This window comes from Brachyistius frenatus, unplaced genomic scaffold, assembly GCF_029030835.1.
Source record: "Brachyistius frenatus isolate BFR_SWC_R1_liver_20210118 unplaced genomic scaffold, ASM2903083v1 Contig_391, whole genome shotgun sequence".
Lineage (NCBI taxonomy): Eukaryota > Metazoa > Chordata > Actinopteri > Embiotocidae > Brachyistius > Brachyistius frenatus.
Window position 1 is genome coordinate 137,166 of NW_027210990.1, and position 21,122 is coordinate 158,287.

At 48.3% G+C, this 21,122-nt stretch overlaps 2 protein-coding genes across 5 annotated transcripts; both read left to right on the forward strand.

The window, feature by feature from the left end:
* Nucleotides 1-7: 7 nt before the first annotated feature.
* On the forward strand, nucleotides 8-10,230 carry pelp1 (proline, glutamate and leucine rich protein 1). Its single transcript, XM_069724688.1, is given in 20 exon segments — nucleotides 8-189; nucleotides 346-410; nucleotides 1,234-1,339; nucleotides 2,263-2,412; nucleotides 2,586-2,657; nucleotides 2,786-2,845; nucleotides 2,948-3,104; nucleotides 3,984-4,116; nucleotides 4,398-4,485; nucleotides 4,578-4,666; nucleotides 4,766-4,879; nucleotides 5,063-5,213; nucleotides 5,431-5,584; nucleotides 5,658-5,713; nucleotides 5,999-6,132; nucleotides 7,279-7,381; nucleotides 7,472-8,117; nucleotides 8,120-9,135; nucleotides 9,393-9,656; nucleotides 9,887-10,230. Coding segments are annotated over 20 exon segments (3,792 nt in total). The 5' UTR covers nucleotides 8-48; the 3' UTR covers nucleotides 9,980-10,230.
* A 1,131-nt stretch (nucleotides 10,231-11,361) lies between these two features.
* alox12 (arachidonate 12-lipoxygenase) lies at nucleotides 11,362-21,050 on the forward strand. Of its 4 annotated transcripts, none has more exons than XM_069724703.1 (15): nucleotides 11,362-11,467; nucleotides 12,600-12,746; nucleotides 12,999-13,200; nucleotides 13,339-13,420; nucleotides 15,233-15,355; nucleotides 16,485-16,591; nucleotides 16,723-16,895; nucleotides 17,012-17,155; nucleotides 17,409-17,612; nucleotides 17,980-18,153; nucleotides 18,433-18,602; nucleotides 19,184-19,305; nucleotides 19,847-19,947; nucleotides 20,037-20,225; nucleotides 20,741-21,050. In XM_069724703.1, the coding sequence occupies exons 2-15, from the start codon at nucleotides 12,600-12,602 to the stop codon at nucleotides 20,918-20,920; spliced, it is 2,118 nt and encodes a 705-aa protein (XP_069580804.1). In that variant the 5' UTR covers nucleotides 11,362-11,467; the 3' UTR covers nucleotides 20,921-21,050. The 4 variants fall into 4 exon arrangements, with proteins under 4 accessions (XP_069580804.1, XP_069580805.1, XP_069580806.1 ...); XM_069724704.1 differs by having other exon boundaries at nucleotides 20,037-20,207; XM_069724705.1 differs by having other exon boundaries at nucleotides 17,980-18,066.
* Nucleotides 21,051-21,122: the final 72 nt, after the last annotated feature.

Here is a 21,122-nt window from a genome sequence, read left to right on the forward strand (position 1 = left end):
GTCACTCGGTCGCACAGCTGTGACGTTTGCGCTTGGCGGAGAGGCAAGATGGCTGCATCGTCTTGGCTGCATGGCCCATCTGCGATGCGACTAACGGAGGGTCTGGTGTCGGTTCTGAAGGAGCAGCGTCCGGAGTATCTTCCGGCTCTGTTGGCCAGCTACAGAGAACATGGCGTGTTCCCCACACAGGTGAGGCCGGGGGGAGGAGCCTGTTAGCCGCAGAGCTACCTGCCCATTAGCCTGTATGCTTTGTTGTCCACCGAGCGGAAGGGCTGAGGTCCAGCAGGACGTGTGGACCGGTACCGCTCACTTACTGTCCGGTAACACCAATGTCTGTCTCCGCAGGGCGCGAGCGCCGTCGGGGGTCTCGTGGGATTCAGTAATGCCAAACTGGGCTCGAGCAAGACCAGGTGAGAGATGACGTCAGAGAGTCCCGCAAGTGGTCCCGCTGGGATGTCGAGTCTCCTCTCAGAAAGAATCGGAACTTTTAACAGAACCTGCTGTCTTCAGGAGACAGGGGTGTAATAATAATAATAATAATAATAATAATAATAATAGATAATAGATAGATAATAGATAGATAGATAGATAGATAATAGATAGATAGATAGATAGATAGATAGATAGATAGATAGATAGATAGATAATAGTTAATAGATACTTTATTAATCCCTCAGAGGGAAATTCTTATGTTACAGCAGCATAAAAAAATGCACATTCTATACAATAAAATAAGATAAATAATATTAAATAAACTGAACAAAACAAAACCTAAACAACAGTGCAATGAATTAGAATAAAACAACATACAAAACAAAACGGCAGTGCAAGGGAGTTATTATAATTATAATAATAATAAGTGTTCATATTAAACCCAGAAAATAAGCCAGTTGTTTAAACTAGAATCTGAAACTCGGTGATCAGAGAATAATGTACAAAAATGATGAATTAGATCAGATTTCCTTTATTCTCCACAGAGAGAAAAAAGTTTACTCAGATCACCATGACAACAGACACACTCATTACATCATATTTAAATTAACCACATGACATCAGCTTTACTCTCCAGTGTTGATGGGAGAATTTAAATGTGAACCTCTGAAAACTTCCTCGAATGAATCCACATGAACGAAGACGAAGAAGAACGTTTGATCTGAAGGTGTGACAACGAGGTCTCTGTCTCGCTCTGTCTCTCTGTCTCTTTCTCTGTCTCCGTCTGTCTCTATGTCTCAGGTTTGAGGGTCTGTGCCTGCTCTCCATGCTAGTTAAAGACAGCTCCAGTGATGTGTTCCAGCAGCAGTGTCTCTCCTGGCTGCGTTCTCTGCAGCAGGTCATCCAGGTGAGAAACATGCACATACATGTTGAACATGATGTTGTTTCTAAACATGCACATACATGTTGAACATGATGTTGTTTCTAAACATGCACATACATGTTGAACATGATGTTGTTTCTAAACATGCACATACATGTTGAACATCTCCAGGGTCCATGAGGAGGTTGTTGGAGGACTGAAACTATTCCACAGATATAAAAGCCTGTTTCTAAAGAGTAGTGACGCTGTGTCAAAATAGAAATAAAAACACGACGTGATGATTTACAGATCTCATAAAACTATATTTAATTGAAAATAGACCAAAAACACATTTTTCATTCAGATTCAACATTTGATATGTTGTCTTGTTTTATTTACATTTTACACAGTGTCCCAACTTTAATGGAAACACGTAAATACAAGTTGTTGAATAAATGAAAAAAATCCACAAAGAGAATTTTGTAAAGCAGAAACTCAGTGGACCTCTAAACATCCGGTACTTCTCTGAACATCCGGTACGTCTCTGAACATCCGGTACTTCTCTAAACATCCGGTACGTCTCTGAACATCCGGTACTTCTCTAAACATCCGGTACGTCTCTGAACATCCGGTACTTCTCTAAACATCCGGTACTTCTCTGAACATCCGGTACTTCTCTAAACATCCGGTACTTCTCTAAACATCCGGTACTTCTCTGAACATCCGGTACTTCTCTAAACATCCGGTACGTCTCTGAACATCCGGTACTTCTCTGAACATCCGGTACGTCTCTGAACATCCGGTACTTCTCTAAACATCCGGTACTTCTCTGAACATCCGGTACTTCTCTGAACATCCGGTACGTCTCTGAACATCCGGTACTTCTCTAAACATCCGGTACTTCTCTGAACATCCGGTACTTCTCTAAACATCCGGTACTTCTCTGAACATCCGGTACTTCTCTTCAGTCTCAGGCTCCCGTTCAGACCATCCAGCTGACGGTGAGCATCCTGAAGGACTTGCTGCAGTACTCGTCCCAGTTAGCAGAGCTGGCCCGGGAGGTTGGTCTCAACTGCATCTTGGGAATCCTGACGTCTCTGCTGGGCCTCAAGACGGAGGTGAGGGAGACACGGGGGTTGAAGGGGGACACTGTTTTGGTTCACCTGATACAACAGTGTCGGTCATTCTTCTCTTCGTATGAACTACATGCTGAATGTGTTGATGTGAAGTTATTAACCAGGAAGTTATTAACCAGGTAAAGAACTGTTAGTCTGTGTTTGTTCTCTGTCAGTGTGAGCTGGCAGCCATGGAGGCGATGAGCGCCTGTATGACCTTCTACCCTCGAGCCTGTGGATCCCTCAGGGTGAGACGCAGAACAGGAAGAGTTCTTTTAACAACCTTCACTTGTTGTGTTAACTTGAAAAATGTGTTTGATTTAAGTCTTTCTGACACAAACCTCTGGTGAAACCTGTCTGTCTGTTTGTCTTTCAGGACAAACTGGGAGCTTACTTCCTGTCCAAGATGGACAGCACCAACAGGAAGACACAGGAGGTTAGTCCCTGACAGACGAGTGAATCAGTGCTGAACATGCAGGTGTTTAGATGTGTGTCTGACGGTTGTGTGTCTTAACGGTTGTGTCTCTCCTCCCCTCAGATGGCCTGCCAGTGTTACGGCCGTCTGCCCTGTCTGGGCGGCCTATTGGACAGAGGCGTGGCTGGAGGCAGAGCTGAAGGCTGGACCAATCAGATTCACTGCCTAGTGGCCTCAGCCAATGGGCTGCTGGCTCAGATCTACCAAGGTTCAGAGACAGGTACGCGAGTGATGCTGCAGGTGGTGATGAACCCGCTGAACAGCGAGCTGGGTTCAGACATGATAGCGTACTGTCACATGTAAAAGTTTGGACGCCCTGAACAAACAACCTCTGGAGGTTTTTAAAGAAGTTAATTCAACCACTGCAGCAACAACTCAGTAAAAATGTTACTGACTTGTATTTCAGGAATGTTTTTTCTTTCATCAAATTACAAATGCGTATGAAATGTTTGGGTTTCTACTTGTGAAGCACTCAGAGCTTCGTTAACTCATGAGGCCTTGTTGGCGTCATGATGAAGCAGCTTGACCGAGAAGGTTGGAGTTCCTCCAGAGAACATGAATCAGAGCATGGATTAAACATAAAATATCAAACGTCAAGACAACATCAACCAAAAGATGTTTGGAGGAAAAAAGGAGACCAACTGTGAAAATATTCTGTTCTGTGGAACACATTTTATATCAGTGACCTCAGGATGCAGATGACCTGCATCAATTCTTATTAAAAAAAATATGTCTAACATTTAATAAATCAAGTCCACCTCTTTGATAACTCAGATGACATCATGAACTGTGATTTTCACTGGAATTTTTTCCTGTTCATATCTCTCCTTCGTAGCTGAACACAATAAAACCTGAATCCTGCAGCTCCACCTCTGAAACCAGCAGTGAGCTGTAGGTGTAGTGGACCTGCTGACCGACACTAGAGGGCGCTGGTGCACGTTCAGTCTGTATAATGTGGTGATGAATGTTGGTTGGCTGTTTGCTCATCAGAGATGTCGCCTGCAGACCCTGTTGGAGCGGTTTCTTTTTCTGTGTATCTCTACATGTGAACTGTGTTCTGATGGTCCGGTCTGCTACTGCTTCCTGTCTGCTGTCTCAGATGGAGCGGTTCAGTACCAGGGTCCAGGGGTGGAACTGGCCTTCCCTCACCTCCACCCGACTGATCCTCTGCTGCTGCTGCAGCTGCAGCACCGATACACTGCTGTGTGTCTGGCACTGAAACACACACTCAGGTAACACACACACACACACAGGTAACACACACACACTCAAGTAACACACACACACACACACACACTCAGGGAACACACACACACACACACACATGAGCCTGTCCTGCTGTCCTCTGTGTTGGTTGTCTGTCCAGGCCGTCCCTCCCTGCATTTAAAGATATCAGTGAAGTTAAACAGTGTACGTAGTGCAGCTGCTTCTCAGTGCAGCGTGCAGCAGAACATGATGGAGGTTCTGGTTCTGGTTCCTTCATGTGTCCACTGTGTTGCTGTCTGTCCATCAGAGTGGATCCTGCTTCAGCTGTACGTCTGCCTGTCAGACCTGTTCTCAACCTGGTGTGTCGAGGCCTCGCTGTCAGCTGCAAGAGCATCGTGAGCGCACACACACACACACACACACACGAATCATGAATGAGTGGACCGTCAGACTAATAGCACTGATCCGGTCTGACTTTGTGTGTCAGAATTTAACAGGAGATGGAAGTGTTCGTCTGCTGGTCCTCCCCATCATCCACACCAACACCCTGGAGGTCCTGTCAGCTCTGATCACAGCGTGAGTACACACGCATGTGTATCATTATGAAGACTGACATGTGTGATCTGCTGACTGTGTGTGTGTGTGCGTCTGCGTGCGTGCGTGTGTGCGTTCCAGGGTGCGTAGCGGCATGGTCCAGTACGCTGCAGTCCTCCAGAGGCTGTTCTCTCAGACCCTGTCAGCCTGGAGTCCTCTTCCTGAAGCCAGCGTGGGGCAGCAGAGAGCCTACAGGTAACTGACCCACCTGACCTGATGAGGGGGGGTTATATATATAGTGTATATATATACTATATATATATATATATATATGTATGTGTTATCACAGCCTCTCTGTCTCTCTCTCTGTCTGTGTGTCTCTGTTTCTGTCTGTCTCTTTGTCTGTCTCTGTGTGTCTTTGTCTTTGTCTCCATCTAGCTCGGTGCGGGTGTTGGTGTACAGAACCGTAGAGCTGTGGGTCCAGGTAGCCGGAGCATCTGCCTGCATCCTCCAGGGAAGTCCCGGCCACTCCGAGCTGCTGTTTAACCACCTGGTTGGTGACATCACACCTGGAGCAGAGTCTGTCAAGGTGTGTTCACCTCACCTTCAGTTGTTCATGAAAGTTATTGGATGGAACTGTAGTTCAGAAACATTTTCTGTTTCTTATCAGAGCAGGGACTGAGCATTATGGATGTGGGCAGATCTTTTATTGATAAGCAGTATCTGTGTTGGTGGAAGGAGCTGACTCTGTCCCTCTGTCTTTGTCTTTCTGTCTCTCTGTCCCTGTGGGTGGTCCTGGTGTCCAGCTCCGGGTGGGTCTGTCAGCTGACGTGGTTCCTGGAGGGAAGCCGGGTCCTCGGAGGACGAAGCAGTTGGTGATAGCAGACACAGTCGGTCCATCACTTCAGAGGAAAGGAGACCTCCTGGCCAATCAGGACACCTGTCTGTCAGCCCTCAGAGGTGAGGTCCTCAGTGTTTATCTGTCTGCTGTCCTTCTGCTGCTGCAGTATAATCTCATGTTATTTCTCCACAGCTCTCAGACAGATCATCCAGACCAGCGGTACTCTGCTGAAGGACGATATACACAAGGTATGTCATCTGATTTCACTCTGAACTACTGAACCACTGCTGAACAGTCCAGCAGAGTGAAGTAGTCTCTTCCTTCAGCTGCTGCTGTGACTGTTCATAAATCTCTTCCAGGACTGGATGAGGGTTTATTCTCTCCTGCTGATGTACGCCATGTTAACGTTGTCCTGTCAGATGTTGTCCTGTCAGATGGATGTCCTGATGTCTTCATCATGTTGCATCATGTGTCATTTTCCTGGACAGTAAACAGCGACTGTCATCTTCTGCTGTGTGTCCGTGTCCTTGCAGCGCCTCCATGATGTGGTGCTGCCGCTGTGTGTGCGTCTGCAGCAGCAGCAGTCCAGCAGCAGTACTGCATGTGAACCAGCAGGGGGCGTCAGTGGGCAGTACAGCAGTGCGCTGACCCGAAGAGAGCTCTACAGGTACGACTGTCACTCACCTCAGCAGTGGACAGAGACAGGTGTGTGTGTCGGCTCCTTCACACTGCATTACTATCTAGATATGATTTATATGTACAGAGATGGAAATAATTATTTGATCTCTTGCCGATTTTGTAAGTTTGCCCACTGATAAAGAAATGAACGGTCTATAATTGTAATGGAGGTTTATTTTAACAGAGACAGAATATCCCCCCCAAAAAAATCCAGAAAATCACATCATATAAAAGTTAGAAATTGATTTGCATTTGATTGTGTGAAATAAGTATTGGATCTCCTCAGTCTGGGGCTCCATGGAGATCTGGTCTGGTGGGGTATCGATGATCATGAGGAAGGTGAGGGATCAGACCAGGACTAAAAGGAGGAACTTGTTCATGATCTCCAGACAGCTGGGACCACAGTCACCATGGAAACCATCGGTAACACACGACGCCGTCATGGATTAAGATCCTGCAGCGCTGCGAGGTTCCCCGGCTCAAGAAGACACATGGACAGTACCGGGACATCTTGGGGGACGACCTCCTTCCCTCAGCCGGGACACTGAAGACGGGTCGTGGACGGTCTTCAGCCACAATGACCCAAAACATACGACGAGGCAACAAAGGAGCGGCTCAAGAAGAAGCACATGAAGGTCACGGAGAGGTCGAGCCAGTATCCAGACCTTCATCCCAGAGAACATCTGAGGAGGGAGCTGAAGCTTCCTGTTGCCGAGCAACAGCCTGGAAACCTGAAGGATTTGGAGGATCTGCAAAGAGGAGTGAACAACATCCCTCCTGAGATGTTCAAACCTGGAGACCAACTACCAGAAACCTCTGACCTCTGACCTCGCCAACAACGCTTTCTGCACCAAGTACTGAGTCATGTTCTGCTACAGGATCAAATACTTATTTCACACAATCAGATGCAAATCAATTTATAACTTTTATATGATGTGATTTTCTGGATTTTTTTTTTTAATATTCTGTCTGTTATATAAAAAAAAACTCCATTATAATTATAACGTTCATTTCTTTGTCAGTGAACAAACTTACAAAATCGGCAAGAGATCAAATAATTATTTCCTTCACTGTGTGATAAACTTCAGCTCTGACTGGATCTTCCCTCATGTTCTGCCTGGTTCTGGTTCTTCAGGCTGCTGCTGGCTCTGGTTCTGGTCCCGTCTCCCTGCTGGCCTCCACCTCTGACCTGTGCTGTGTCCATCCTCAGCAAGGGACGCACGGACCGCAACCTCCAGGTGATGCTCTGAAGGACACACACACACACACACACACACACACACAGGGATGTGAGCGGAGCATTACTGACCCCCCCCCCCCCCCCTCAGGTGTCTTCCTTCTGTGCGGAGGCAATGACCATCTGTAACTCTGCCCTCCACCCTCGGACTCCCTCCATCGCCCTCCCTTTACCCCCCCTGACCCTGAAGCCCCCTCCCGCTCCGGTCCTACCCCCCTCCCAGGGATCGGGCCCCGGGCTCACTCTGCCCACCCTTCTAGGAGGCACGGCCGGTCCCCCCTTCCCCACCCGCCACTCTCTGGGCCTTGGCCCCGCCTCCCTGCTGGGCTCTTTGGAGAACCACCTGTCCCTGGTTCCGGGTCTGCCGGGCCAGGCCGCGACTCCCGGAGACATGATCCTGTCTCCTCACGCCCACCACCAGGCGGACCCGGCGGGTCTGGGCCCTGCGGAGGGGCAGAGGCCCGTGTTCGTGCGCTACGACAAAGAGGAGGCGGATGACGTGGAGATCTCTCTGGCCAGCGATTCGGACGACAGCGTGGTCATCGTTCCTCCGGGGATGCTCCACATGGAGAACCAGCAGGACGACCCGCCGCTCAACTCTCAGAACCTGCTGTCTGCTGCAGCGGGCGGCGCCGCGGTGACGCTAACGGGAGGAGAGTCCGTCTCCATGGTAACCACCACGGCAGCAACAAGCACCATCGACGGGGCCTCGCTCCCCAACGACCTGGCCACCTCCTCCCCCTCCTCACCACCTCCACCGCCCCCATCAACTCCTTTCCCCCCTCCAGCGCCTCGGTGGTCTCCCTGGTTCCACCCTTAACCTCCAGCAGCCTCACGGCGCCCCCCAGTGGCCTGGGGGACTCTCTGCCTGGCCGGCCGCAGCTCCAGCAGATGCTGATGCAGCCCTCCGCTGCGGGACAGCCCCCCCCCATGGGTCTCCCCCTTCAGATGCACCAGCTGCAGAACCAGCTGAGTCAGCAGGGACGACATCACCACCCCCACCCCCCTCCACCCGCCAGCAACGAGGACTCAGCCGTCATCAACATCAACAGCACCGACGAGGAGGAGGAAGACGAGGAGGACATGGAGGATGATGAGGAGCTGGAGGAAGAGGAGGAGGGCATGGACGAGGAGGACGAAGAGGAGGAGGTGAGCGATCTAGCTGAGGATGAGTTTTATGATGGGGAGGAGTATGAGGAATATGATGAAGAAGAGGGAGAAGAGCTGGAGGAGGAGGAGGAAGAGGAGGAGGAAGGAGAAGTCCCTCCACTGGAAGGAGCAGAGGACAAAGCAGGAGAGGTGGGGGTGGAGGAGGGGAGGGTGCTGCGGGAAGCGGTGGATGAAGGAGGGATGTCGGGCTTCAGGGTGGAGGGAGACGCAGAGGGAGGCATCGAGGAGGTCCACACCAACAGGGCTTTGTTCGGAGAGGACCGGAGGAAGGTGCAGGAGGTGGAGAGCATCGGGGTGCTGGAGGAGGCACGGGAAGGGGAGAGGGAGGATGAGGGGGGGGAGGACGACAGCGACAGGATGGATGATCCCACCATGCCTCAGATCCTGTGTGTCACTGGAGGAGCTCTGGAGGACAGGGAGGAGGCTGAGGAGGAGGTTGGGGGGCGAGGAGCGGGAGGAGGAGGGCTGCAGGAGGAGGAGAGATCCTGGGAGCAAAGAGACAAGGAGGGGGACCCTACAGGAGGAGGACAGGAGGACAGACAGAGAGACAGAGGAGGACAGGAGGACACCAGTCAGAGACAACAGGTACGTCCTTTAGTCTGTCTGGAGAACATCTTGACTTGAGACATGACAGAGACATGAAGACAGACAGAGAGACATGCAGACAGACAGAGACATGAAGACAGACAGACATGAAAACAGAGACATGAAGCCAGACAGAGACATGAAGCCAGACAGAGACATGAAGACAGATGGACAGAGACATGAAGACAGACAGACAGACAGACAGACACAACAACAGCTTTTAAAGCCAACAGCTGATCTGTGACTGTCGACCTCAGCAGGAAGATGCGGAGCAACCTGAGGAGGTCAGTGTGAAGGAGGAGCAGCTGGCAGACGGTCCAAAAGGAGGTGCTGCAGACCCTGAAACCTCTACACGCTGCAACACGGACCAACCCAAGGACACGGACGCTGACAAGAGACACACTGAGGAGACGGAAGGAGGAGGAGGAGAGAGTGATGGAGAGGAAGAGAGAGGAGTGAAGAGGAAAAGAGAGGAGGCGCACATGGAGGAAGAAGCAGAGCAGAGTCCTGAGAAGAAGAAGGTAAGAAGAGTGAAACATGATCATGTTTATAGAAGACACAAGAACCCAGAGACAGAGACATGTCCCCCCGACTCTGTCCCCCCTGAGTGTGTCTCTCCTGAGTCTATCCTCTCTGATTCTGTTCCCTCCTGAGTGTGTCCCCTGAGTCTGTCCCCCTCCTGAGTTTGTCCCCTCCTGAGTGTGTCTCCCCCTGAGTGTGTCCCCCTCTAACAGCTGTGTCTGTCTTGCAGCTTGATGATGATGTCATGGCGTCCATGTTGGCTGATTTCGTGGCCTGCCCCCCCGATGATGAAGACGGAGCCTCGGGATCGAACCGCTCATAAACACAAACATGCCAACCTGAACTTGTGTGATGGAGGTTTCCATGGTTACGGCAGTTATCATTGAACACATCTTTTTTTTTTTTTATATTTGTGGATATAAAAATCTCCCCTCCCCCTCCCCCCATCAGTAGACAACAGTCGCTGTTCGGCTGTCTGGAGTTTGTGTGAAACCTTTATGCTCTTTTTCTTTTGTCATCTGTTTCATAATCTTTGTTATGAAAAAGAATATAAAAATTCATGAGCGTCCATGACATCATTCTTTATGAGATTTACTTCCAAGATCAAACCTGCAGCTACAGCCGGTCATCAGTTCATGGTTCTACTACCACGTTCCTCATTTTATTAATATTAGAGACTCCTGCTGTTCCACATGACCAACATGAAGTCAGTCCGGAGGTGTCAGCACATACGGCAGGCTGTGAACACCACGACTCTCCGAGCCGTTCATGGATCTGCAGCAGGAAATAGAAGAAACACAACAAGATCAGTTTCCTGCAAGAATGTGACGTCTGAAACCTGAAACCTGAAACATGAAACTTGAAACATGAAACATGAAACTTGAAACTTGAAACATGAAACATGAAACTTGAAACATGAAACATGAAACTTGAAACATGAAACATGAAACTTGAAACCTGAAACATGAAACTTGAAACATGAAACTTGAAACCTGAAACCTGAAACATGAAACTTGAAACCTGAAACATGAAACCTGAAACATGAAACATGAAACTTGAAACCTGAAACTTGAAACATGAAACATGAAACATGAAACTTGAAACCTGAAACATGAAACATGAAACTTGAAACCTGAAACATGAAACATGAAACTTGAAACATGAAACATGAAACCTGAAACCTGAAACCTGAAACATGAAACATGAAACTTGAAACCTGAAACCTGAAACATGAAACTTGAAACTTGAAACCTGAAACATGAAACCTGAAACCTGAAACTTGAAACCTGAAACCTGAAACATGAAACTTGAAACATGAAACATGAAACTTGAAACCTGAAACCTGAAACATGAAACATGAAACTTGAAACTTGAAACCTGAAACATGAAACATGAAACTTGAAACCTGAAACATGAAACATGAAACATGAAACTTGAAACCTGAAACCTGAAACTTGAAACCTGAAACATGAAACATGAAACTTGAAACCTGAAACATGAAACATGAAACCTGAAACATGAAACTTGAAACATGAAACCTGAAACATGAAACTTGAAACCTGAAACTTAATGTGTTCCTGAACTTCAGCTTCAATGTAGTTTTCATAGTTGCTCTGTAACATGGTTCTTATCTGATTATCAGATACTGATCAGCACTACTTCCCTCTTTCAGCTCTCTGTGTGTGTGGAGGAGGGGGGGGGGAGGTGTAACCGAGTTCAGAGATTCAGACTGCAGCAGAGACCTGATCCAGCAGAGTTGTGAGAGGACTTTAAACAGTGGAGAGTCAGAGATCATCAAACAGGAAAACAGGTGAGGAGGTGATCCTGTGAACAGGTGAGGGGGTGATCTGTGAACAGGTGATCCTGTGTTTTCTTAGTTTCTTATCTTCGGACTCCTACAGACTTCATTTATAGTTAACTGAACTCGATAAGCTCCCAGGTTTACACGCTTGTTGTCCTGGTAACCGTGTAAAAGGACTTAATATTGTAAAGATGCTGATGAGCCTGAAGGCTCCGACTCACCTGTTAAATGTTTGTACCTGCAGACCAACACTCAGGTGAGGAGGGTCTGTCAGAGCAGGAGGAGCAGGAGGAGCACATCAGGTGACTGACTTTGTGATGAGGTCATCAGCAGAATGTTTCTGCCTCGCTGTTAATGTGGTTTGCTTTATTTTTGTTTACATTTGCAAATCATCACATTGATTTTATTTACATTTGATCTCAACTTCTTTGTAAACATGGTTAAATCGCGTGTCGTGTTTGATCTTGTTTCACGTTAGACTGATATGAATTTACTTTGTTTTAACGCGTTTCATTAAATTAAATTAAACTTTCTGATGAATCAAACTCAGTCTGCTGAACGGAGGTTTTATTAACATGTAGACGTGCACATGTATGATCACCTGTCGTCATGCAGTCAGAGTCTCGTTTCAGTGTTCCTGCTGAAACCTTCCGTATCACCTGATCACCTCACCTGGAACATTAAACACGGTTATCAGGTGATCTGCTGCTGGTCACGTATGTTGTCTCCATCTCTTCATCTGCAACGTTCTGTTTACGGTTCTATTCAAATGAAGCAGGAAGTTCATATCAGCTGGAGAACAACAGCTGTTTGTTGACACCGAGGTCATGTGACGTGGCGCTGCATCCATCCGTTTTCTTTTTATGCTTTATGATGGCTGGAAGGTGGAGTCAGTGTTACAACGAAGCTCCTCCTCCTCCTCCTTCTCCTCCTCCTCCTCTTCCTTCTCCTCTTCCTCCTCTCCCCCTCCCACCTACCCTCCTCCCCTCCCACCTCTACCCTCCCACCTCCACCATTTCACCCTATAACCCCCACCCTCCCACCTCCACCATTTCACCCCAGAACCTCCATCCTCCCACCTCCACCCTTCATCCTCCACCATTCCACCTCCAAATCAACCTCTCCCTTTGTGTGTCCTCAGATGGAGGTCTACACTGTAACCGTAGCAACAGGTACCTCAGAGTATTCAGGTACCAACAACTACATCTATGTGACACTGGTGGGGGAGGCGGGGGAGAGTGAGCGCACCCTGCTGGACAACCCTGGACTGGACTTCTGTCGAGGAGCAGTGAGTGTGTGTGTGTGTGTGTGTGTGTGTGTGTGTGTGTGTGTGTGTGTGTGTGTGTGTGTGTGTGTGTGTGTGTGTGTGTGTGTGTGTGTGTCCACTGGTACTGACTGATGGTGCATGTATGATCATGATGTAACGAAGCTGCAGATATCTGATGAATCAGTTCAGGAACAAAACAGGAAGTGAAACAGTGTCAGACTTATCTGCAGCCATGAAGACGATGGTGAGCTTCTTCCTCTCTCTGCCCGTCAGGTGGACCAGTACAAGGTGAGCAGCTTTTCCCCTTTGGGCCCCCTGCTGCTGGTCCGACTGGAGAAACAGAGGTACTGGGTGGAGGACAACTGGTTCTGTCGCTACGTCAGTGTGGAGCCTCCAGGTGGACACGAGGTTCTAACCTTCCCCTGTTACCGCTGGTTCATCGGAGACGGCCAGCTGGAGATCAGAGAGGGAACAGGTAGGACCCAGATCACCTGTAGAAACTGATCCAGCAGCAGCTGGTACTGTGATGTGAACGCAGAGCCGGACATGAAGGATCCTGTTCTGACCCCCCCTCCCTTTTTGGTAGTAAAAGTCCACCTTCATGTCTCTGCAGCAAAAACTCTGAAGGACGAGTCCTCACCTGAGCTGCTGAGACACAGAAGGACAGAACTGGAGGACAGACAGAAGACGTACAGGTCCAACACTCTGCACACTCTACACCAGGGGTGGCCAACCAGTCAGAGACGAAGAGACACATTTTTTGCTGTTACCGCAAAGAGCCACATCACACACATGGGCACACATGAACATCACCCCATCCCTTCCTCACACACACACACACACACACACACACACACACACACACACACACACACACACACACACACACACACACAGACCTCTGCTCAGCCAGATTTATTGTAAATGTCACACACCAACATGATAATGACAGAAATGGACTCCTACAGTACTCAGACCACAGGCCAGTCATCTTCAACAATGAACATTGTGTGCACTGTCTCACACACACAAACTCTCAGTTCAACAAAGTCCACAAACAAAAACATAATAATTTACAATAGCATTTTTCACTTACTATGCATGTTGCTTAGTGCGACTTCTGGCATTCCTTGAACAATCCTCTTCAAATCTGACTTGTATTCTGTTGTTGCCACTCGAAGCAATTCTTTCTCATGGGTGTCAGTCAGAACACATCGATGCTTTGATTTCACGTGTTTCAGGGTAGAAAACACACTCAGACGTATGTTGACCCAAACATTGACAGTATCTTAAGCGCAGCCCGTTTGACATTGGGGTATTTTTCCATTGGCACACTTTTCCAGAACTCAATGGTCCCTTCCCTTAAAGCAGGTTTCAGTTGGTCCTCCTCACAAAGATCGATCATCTCCAACTCAGCCTCATCTGTGACTAGCGGGGCTTTCAAACAGTCCGTCTCCGCATTAAATGGGTCGACGAGGAACGTAATCTGTGGCCTTTTCAGTTGTAGATCACGGAACCGGATGACAAAGCTTTCGCGCAGGTTTTCAACCAGTGTTGCATATCTGGCTCTTTGCTTATTCAGGGCGGCGCTGGTGACTTGCCCGCTGGCTTTTAGCAGAGTGGGAAAATGCGTTAAATCTCCCTTTTGAATATGCGCCTTGAACAGCTTCAGTTTGTTGACAAACGCAAACACACTTTGCAGCAGGTCAGGCAGCATGTTTAACTTACCCTGCAGGGTCAGGTTCAGTCTGTCCAAGTGACACAGCATGTCGACCAAAAAGGCCAGATCCATAATCCACTCGACGTCCGAGAAACTGTACCTGCTTTTCTGCCGGACTTTTCAAAGTGTCCAACTTGTGCTTGTGAAGTTCAGTCCCTTTTGGAAATCCCTGGTCGATGTTAGCAGTGAGCTGAAGTGGCGCTGACGATTTGAAGCTTTGAAATGCGCTAATGACGTCTGACATATCAGGCAGAATGGCTCGTTCAACAAAAAGATAGAAACTCTCCCACTCTGTTAAAAACGTCCTGTGTTCATCTTCATCTTTTCGTTTAGCTGTGCATTTTTTTCCTGCCATTTTGAGAGCGAACTGGACACTAATTGTTTCCTCAGATGATTTTGCCCCGACTGGGAAACTTTGCGGTATTTTCATCTCACGCACGTGTGTTTGACGAAAATACCGTATTGAAGTCAAGCGAAGCGAACACGCACATTAAAACAACACAAACACGACCTGCAAGAGACTTACAACTGAATGTACTGTTCTGTACATCCCAACTTTTTGGAGGGGTAATCCTGTCCGACCTCTCTGTCTAAAGTATTTACAAAATCAATAAAAAGATTTGAAAAGAAAAAAACCACAAACTTCGATATGAACGTAAGAGCCGCATGAAACCAGGCAAAGAGCCGCATGTGGCTACCGAGGCCAGGCCTGGAATACACACTACACACTCTACACACCTGTGTATGTGTTAATGTTAATGTGTGTGTGTGTGTGTGTGTGTGTCAGGTGGATCAGCTGGGCTTCAGGGATTCCTCGATGTATCGACGCCAAAACAGAAGCTGATCTTCCTCAAGATGTTCGATTTGACAACGAAAAGAGGAGCGACTTCGAACACTCACTACACTACGCGTAGGCAGTCACACACACACACACACACATGGTAACACACACACACACACACACACACACACACACACACACACACACACACACACACACACACACACACACACACACATGGTAACACAACACACACACACACACACACACACACACACACACACACACACACACACACACACACACACATTGTAACACACACACACACACACACACACACACACACACACACACACACACACACACACACACACATGGTAACACACACACACACACACACACACACACACACACACACACACACACACACACACACACACACACACACACACACACACACACACACACATGGTAACACACACACACACACACACACACACACACACACACACACACACACACACACACACACACACACACACACACACACACACACACACACACACACACACACACACACACACACACACATGGTAACACACACACACACACACACACACACACACACACACACACACACACACACACACACATGGTAACACACACACACACACACACACACACACACACACACACACACACACACACACACACACACACACACACACACACACACACACACACACACACACACACACACACACACACACACACACACACACACACACACACACACACACACACACACACACACACACACACACACACACACACACACACACACACACACACACACACACACACACACACACACACACACACACACACACACACACACACACACACACACACACACACACACACACACACACACACACACACACACACACACACACACACACACACACACACACACACACACACACACACACACACACACACACACACACACACACACACACACACACACACACACACACACACACACACACACATGATAACACAGACACACACACACACAGACACACACACATGATAACACAGACACACACACATGATAACACACATGGTAACACACATGGTAACACACACACACACACACACACACACACACACACACACACACACACACACACACACACACGGTAACACACACACACACACACACACACACACACGGTAACCCCCTCCTCTCCAGCCTGCTGGAACTGTCTCTGAAGAAGCTGGTCGTCCAGTTCGGGAAGTCCTGGAACGACTTGGATGATTTCAAACGGATCTTTTGGAAGCTGCGGAGCCCCATAGCTGGTGAATACACACACACACACACACACACACACACACACACACACACACACACACACACACACACACACACACACACACACACACACACACACACACACACACACAGTAACTCCGTTGATCCATTGATCCAGAGTACTGTATGGATCACTGGAGGGAGGACTGGTTCTTCGGCTACCAGTGTCTGAACGGGTCCAATCCCAGGATGATCTGCAGGTGCAGGAAGCTGCCGGACAACTTCCCTGTCACAGCAGACATGGTGCAGATCTCCATGTCCTCCAGAACCGACCTGCAGCAGGAGGTCCAGGTGAGGAACTCCACACCTGGACAGACTGTAATGGAGATTTAACAAAGGTTTATAACGTCTGTCTGTCTGTCTGTCTGTCTGTCTGTCTGTCTGTCTCCTGTGTCCTCTGTGACCAGGCCGGTAACATCTACCTGTTGGACTACTCCATCATGGACGGAGTTCCCTCCAACACCATCAAAGGTCTCCGTCAGCACATCGCTGCTCCTCTCTGCCTCCTCTACCAACACCCGGACCGAGGCCTGGTCCCCATCGCTATCCAGGTGGGGACACACACACACACACACACACACACACACACACACACACACACACACACACACACACACACACACACACACACACACACACACACACACACACACACACACACACACACCCTGATGACTTCTGAACCTTCTGAAACGCTGAATGATGCGATGTAAAATAAGTGTAGATATAGATAATGTAGAACCGTTGTGTCCTCTGAATGTGAATCTGTGGAGTCTCCAGAAACGTTGTTCTCCTCGTCCTCAGCTGGGACAGACCCCCGGCCTGGACACGCCCATCTTCCTGCCCTCCGACCCCCCCCTGGCCTGGCTGCTGGCTAAGATGTGGGTGCGTCACTCTGAGTTCCAGGTGTTCCAGCTGCTGTCTCACCTGCTCCGGACTCACCTGGTGGTGGAGGTGTTCTGTGTGGCAACTCTGAGGCAACTGCCTGCTGTTCACCCCATTTACAAGGTGCTGCTCCTCCTCCTCCTCCTCCTCCTCCTCTTCCTCTTCACCTTATTTCTGTCATCATCATAACGACATCATTGCTGCACAAAGTGAACCAACGTAGCTGCTGAAGTTTCATGTGATCATCAGAGGGTGAATATATGAACACAGGTGGTATAAATCAGTGTTTACTCAGAGAGGCTGCAGGTAAAAACAGGTGAGTGACCAGTTGCTATGGTGATTGGATACTGTTGTGTTGATGGAGTCATTGCTGATGAATACCAAATTAACCTGAATATCACGTATGGTAGACTGTCACTGACACTGAGAGGGTGTGTGTGTGGTGGAGACGTGTTCTATGAACTGAAACACGCGTGTCGTCCTGCTGCAGCTCCTGATTCCTCATCTGCGCTACACGCTGGAGATCAACTGCAGGGGGCGCTCTCAGCTCATCTCACCTGACGGCATCTTCAAACGGGTCTGTCCCCCTGAGATGATGATGATGATGGTGATGATGATGGTGGTGATGGTGGTGATGATGGTGATGAAGATGATGAAGATGATGGTGACGGCCTTATACATCCTGCACAGGCTAAAAATGTCTGCAGGAGTTCCGCCTCATCACAGTCCAGTTACTCACCCTATTGTGTATGTGTGTGTGTGTGTGTGTGTGTGTGTGTGTGTGTGTGTGTGTGTGTGTGTGCGCGTGTTACCGTGTATGTGTGTGTGTGTGTGTGTGTGTGTGTGTGCGCGCGTGTTACCGTGTGTGTGTGTGTGTGTGTGTGTGTGTGTGTGTGTGTGTGTGTGTGTGTGTGTGTGTGTGTGTGTTACCGTGTGTGTGTAGGTTGTGTCTACAGGTGGTGATGGGCTGCTAGTTCTGGCCCAGAAGGAGTACCAGGTGTTGACCTACCGCTCCCTTCAGCCTCCCTGTGACTTCAGAGATCGAGGAGTGTCTCAGCTACCGAACTACTTCTACAGAGAGCACAGCCTGCTGCTGTGGGAGGTCCTACACAGGTACACGTGATGTCCTACACAGGTACACGTGATGTCCTACACAGGTACACGTGATGTCCTACACAGGTACACGTGATGTCCTACACAGGTACACGTGATGTCCTACACAGGTACACGTGATGTCCTACACAGGTACACGTGATGTCCTACACAGGTACACGTGATGTCCTACACAGGTACACGTGATGTCCACATGTGTCTGGAACATGTGTCTGACAGCAGGTGAAGCAGTGAACAGCTGGAAGAGGAGATGCTGACTTCCATCATCAGCTGTTCTTCTTGGTGCTGCAGACACTAGATGTCGTTCACTCTCAGGCTCAACAACATTTTAATTTGAAATTAATCTTTGTCAGTTCAGTTAATCATCAGCTCATGCCGTCGACCCCCAAATGAAGACGACATTTTGAGCCTTCACATCTTTGTGATATTAGCTGTTAATGTAAATGTAGATACTGCATGTGTCTCCGGACCAGAGATCTACCAGGACATGTTGAATCTACCGGGACATGTTGGAATCGTCACCTCGTGTCTCTGCAGACTTTACTTTCTGACCTCTGACCCCTGACGGTCTCTGTCTCCAGCTTCGTCTCTGGGATGGTGACTCTGTACTACCAGTCCGACGGGGACGTGCGGGAGGACCTGGAGCTCCAGACCTGGATCAGAGACATTTCCCAGGAGGGCTTCACAGAGCTACCCAGCTTCGGTCAGTTGTCCTCATCCTGCACCAGGACTTAGAGTCTGGTTGAAATAAACCCATCGTCACTGTGATGGGAGGAGTCAGGCAGCAGGTGGTTCACTAGTGATGGGAGGAGTCAGGCAGCAGGTGGTTCACTAGTGATGGGAGGAGTCAGGCAGCAGGTGGTTCACTAGTGATGGGAGGAGTCAGGCAGCAGGTGGTTCACTAGTGATGGGAGGAGTCAGGCAGCAGGTGGTTTACTAGTGATGGGAGGAGTCAGGCAGCAGGTGGTTCACTAGTGATGGGAGGAGTCAGGCAACAGGTGGTTCACTAGTGATGGGAGGACTCAGGCAGCAGGTGGTTCACTAGTGATGGGAGGAGTCAGGCAGCAGGTGGTTCACTAGTGATGGGAGGAGTCAGGCAGCAGGTGGTTCACTAGTGATGGGAGGAGTCAGGCAGCAGGTGGTTCACTAGTGATGGGAGGAGTCAGGCAGCAGGTGGTTCACTAGTGATGGGAGGAGTCAGGCAGCAGGTGGTTTACAGGTGATTTACTGCAGGTGTGTTTCAGGTCTGTCCAGTTCACTCAGCAGCAGAGAGGATCTGTCCACCCTGCTGACGGTGGTCATCTTCACCTGTACAGTCCAACACGCTGCTACTAACAACGGACAGGTGATGGACAGACACAGACACAGACACACACACACAGACACACATACACTCTCTCTATCTCTCTCTTTGTCTGGTGTGTCCCTTTCCAGTTTGACTGGTGCGCCTGGGTCCCCAACACCCCCTGCACCATGAGACAACCCCCACCCACAGACAAAGATGCTGTTACCATGGAGATGATCATGGCCACCCTTCCTGATGTCAGCCAGTCCTGTGTGCAAATGGCAATAACATGGCACCTGGGGCGAGCACAGCCAGACGCAGTGAGTCCGGTTTCCATGGTAACAGATTACTATACAGAAAGGAAATTATGATTTTAAATTTAATTCCAATAAACTGACATGACACATAAATAAATGTTTACATGTTTACACATATAATATAATATATATATATATATATATGTGTGTATATATATAGATATATGTGTATATCTATATCTATATATAAATATATACACACACACACAGTGTGGTTGTTCACTGACTCGTTGTGGAACATGTTTTAACGTCTTGTCCATCATTCATCATCATGTCTTTATGAAGTAAACTCTCTGAAAACATCATCATCATTATGTTGAGCTCGCATATAAATAATAATATAAAATACAAGTTTTTAAGGGAGACTGAGGTTGTGACAACATGCTGCATGTGTGAACATGAATGGATGGAGGAGATGAATGTGACATTTCGGATGAATGGGCAGACATCCCTTTAAATAATGTTAAATGTTGATGACTCAGCAGAGGAATCGCACACGTATGATACAAAATTAATTCCTGTTTGGTTCTGCACAGATTCTTTTGGGCCAATACACAGATGAGCACTTCAGTGAGGGGCGGGCCCTGGAGATGATTGACAGGTTCAGAGTGGAGCTGAAGGAGATCGAGGACCACATCCTGAGTCAGAACCAAGGACTGGACCTGCAGTACCTGTTCCTGCTGCCCAGTCGCATCGAGAACAGCATCACTATCTAAAGCCCTGGAGGAGAGATGTGAAGGGGACGAATAAACTATTAATTAATGATGATAACTATTAATAAAAACAGCATAACCATCTCTGGGAGGAGAACTTATTTTAATTCTGTTTATCTTTAAAAAAAAAAAAAAAAAAGTTTTTAATAAAAGCACTACCCCAACACATAATCTTTAAAATACTTTTAATTTGCAGGAAATCATC

Excerpts from the sequence above, each read along its gene's own strand:
- alox12 (XM_069724703.1), top strand. The coding sequence starts at position 12,600 with ATGGAGGTCTACACTGTAACCGTAGCAACAGGTACCTCAGAGTATTCA. Across the intron at positions 12,747-12,998 it reads TGGACTTCTGTCGAGGAGCA|GTGGACCAGTACAAGGTGAG; the intron begins GTGAGTGTGTGT and ends TCTGCCCGTCAG. Across the intron at positions 13,421-15,232 it reads GACAGACAGAAGACGTACAG|GTGGATCAGCTGGGCTTCAG; the intron begins GTCCAACACTCT and ends TGTGTGTGTCAG.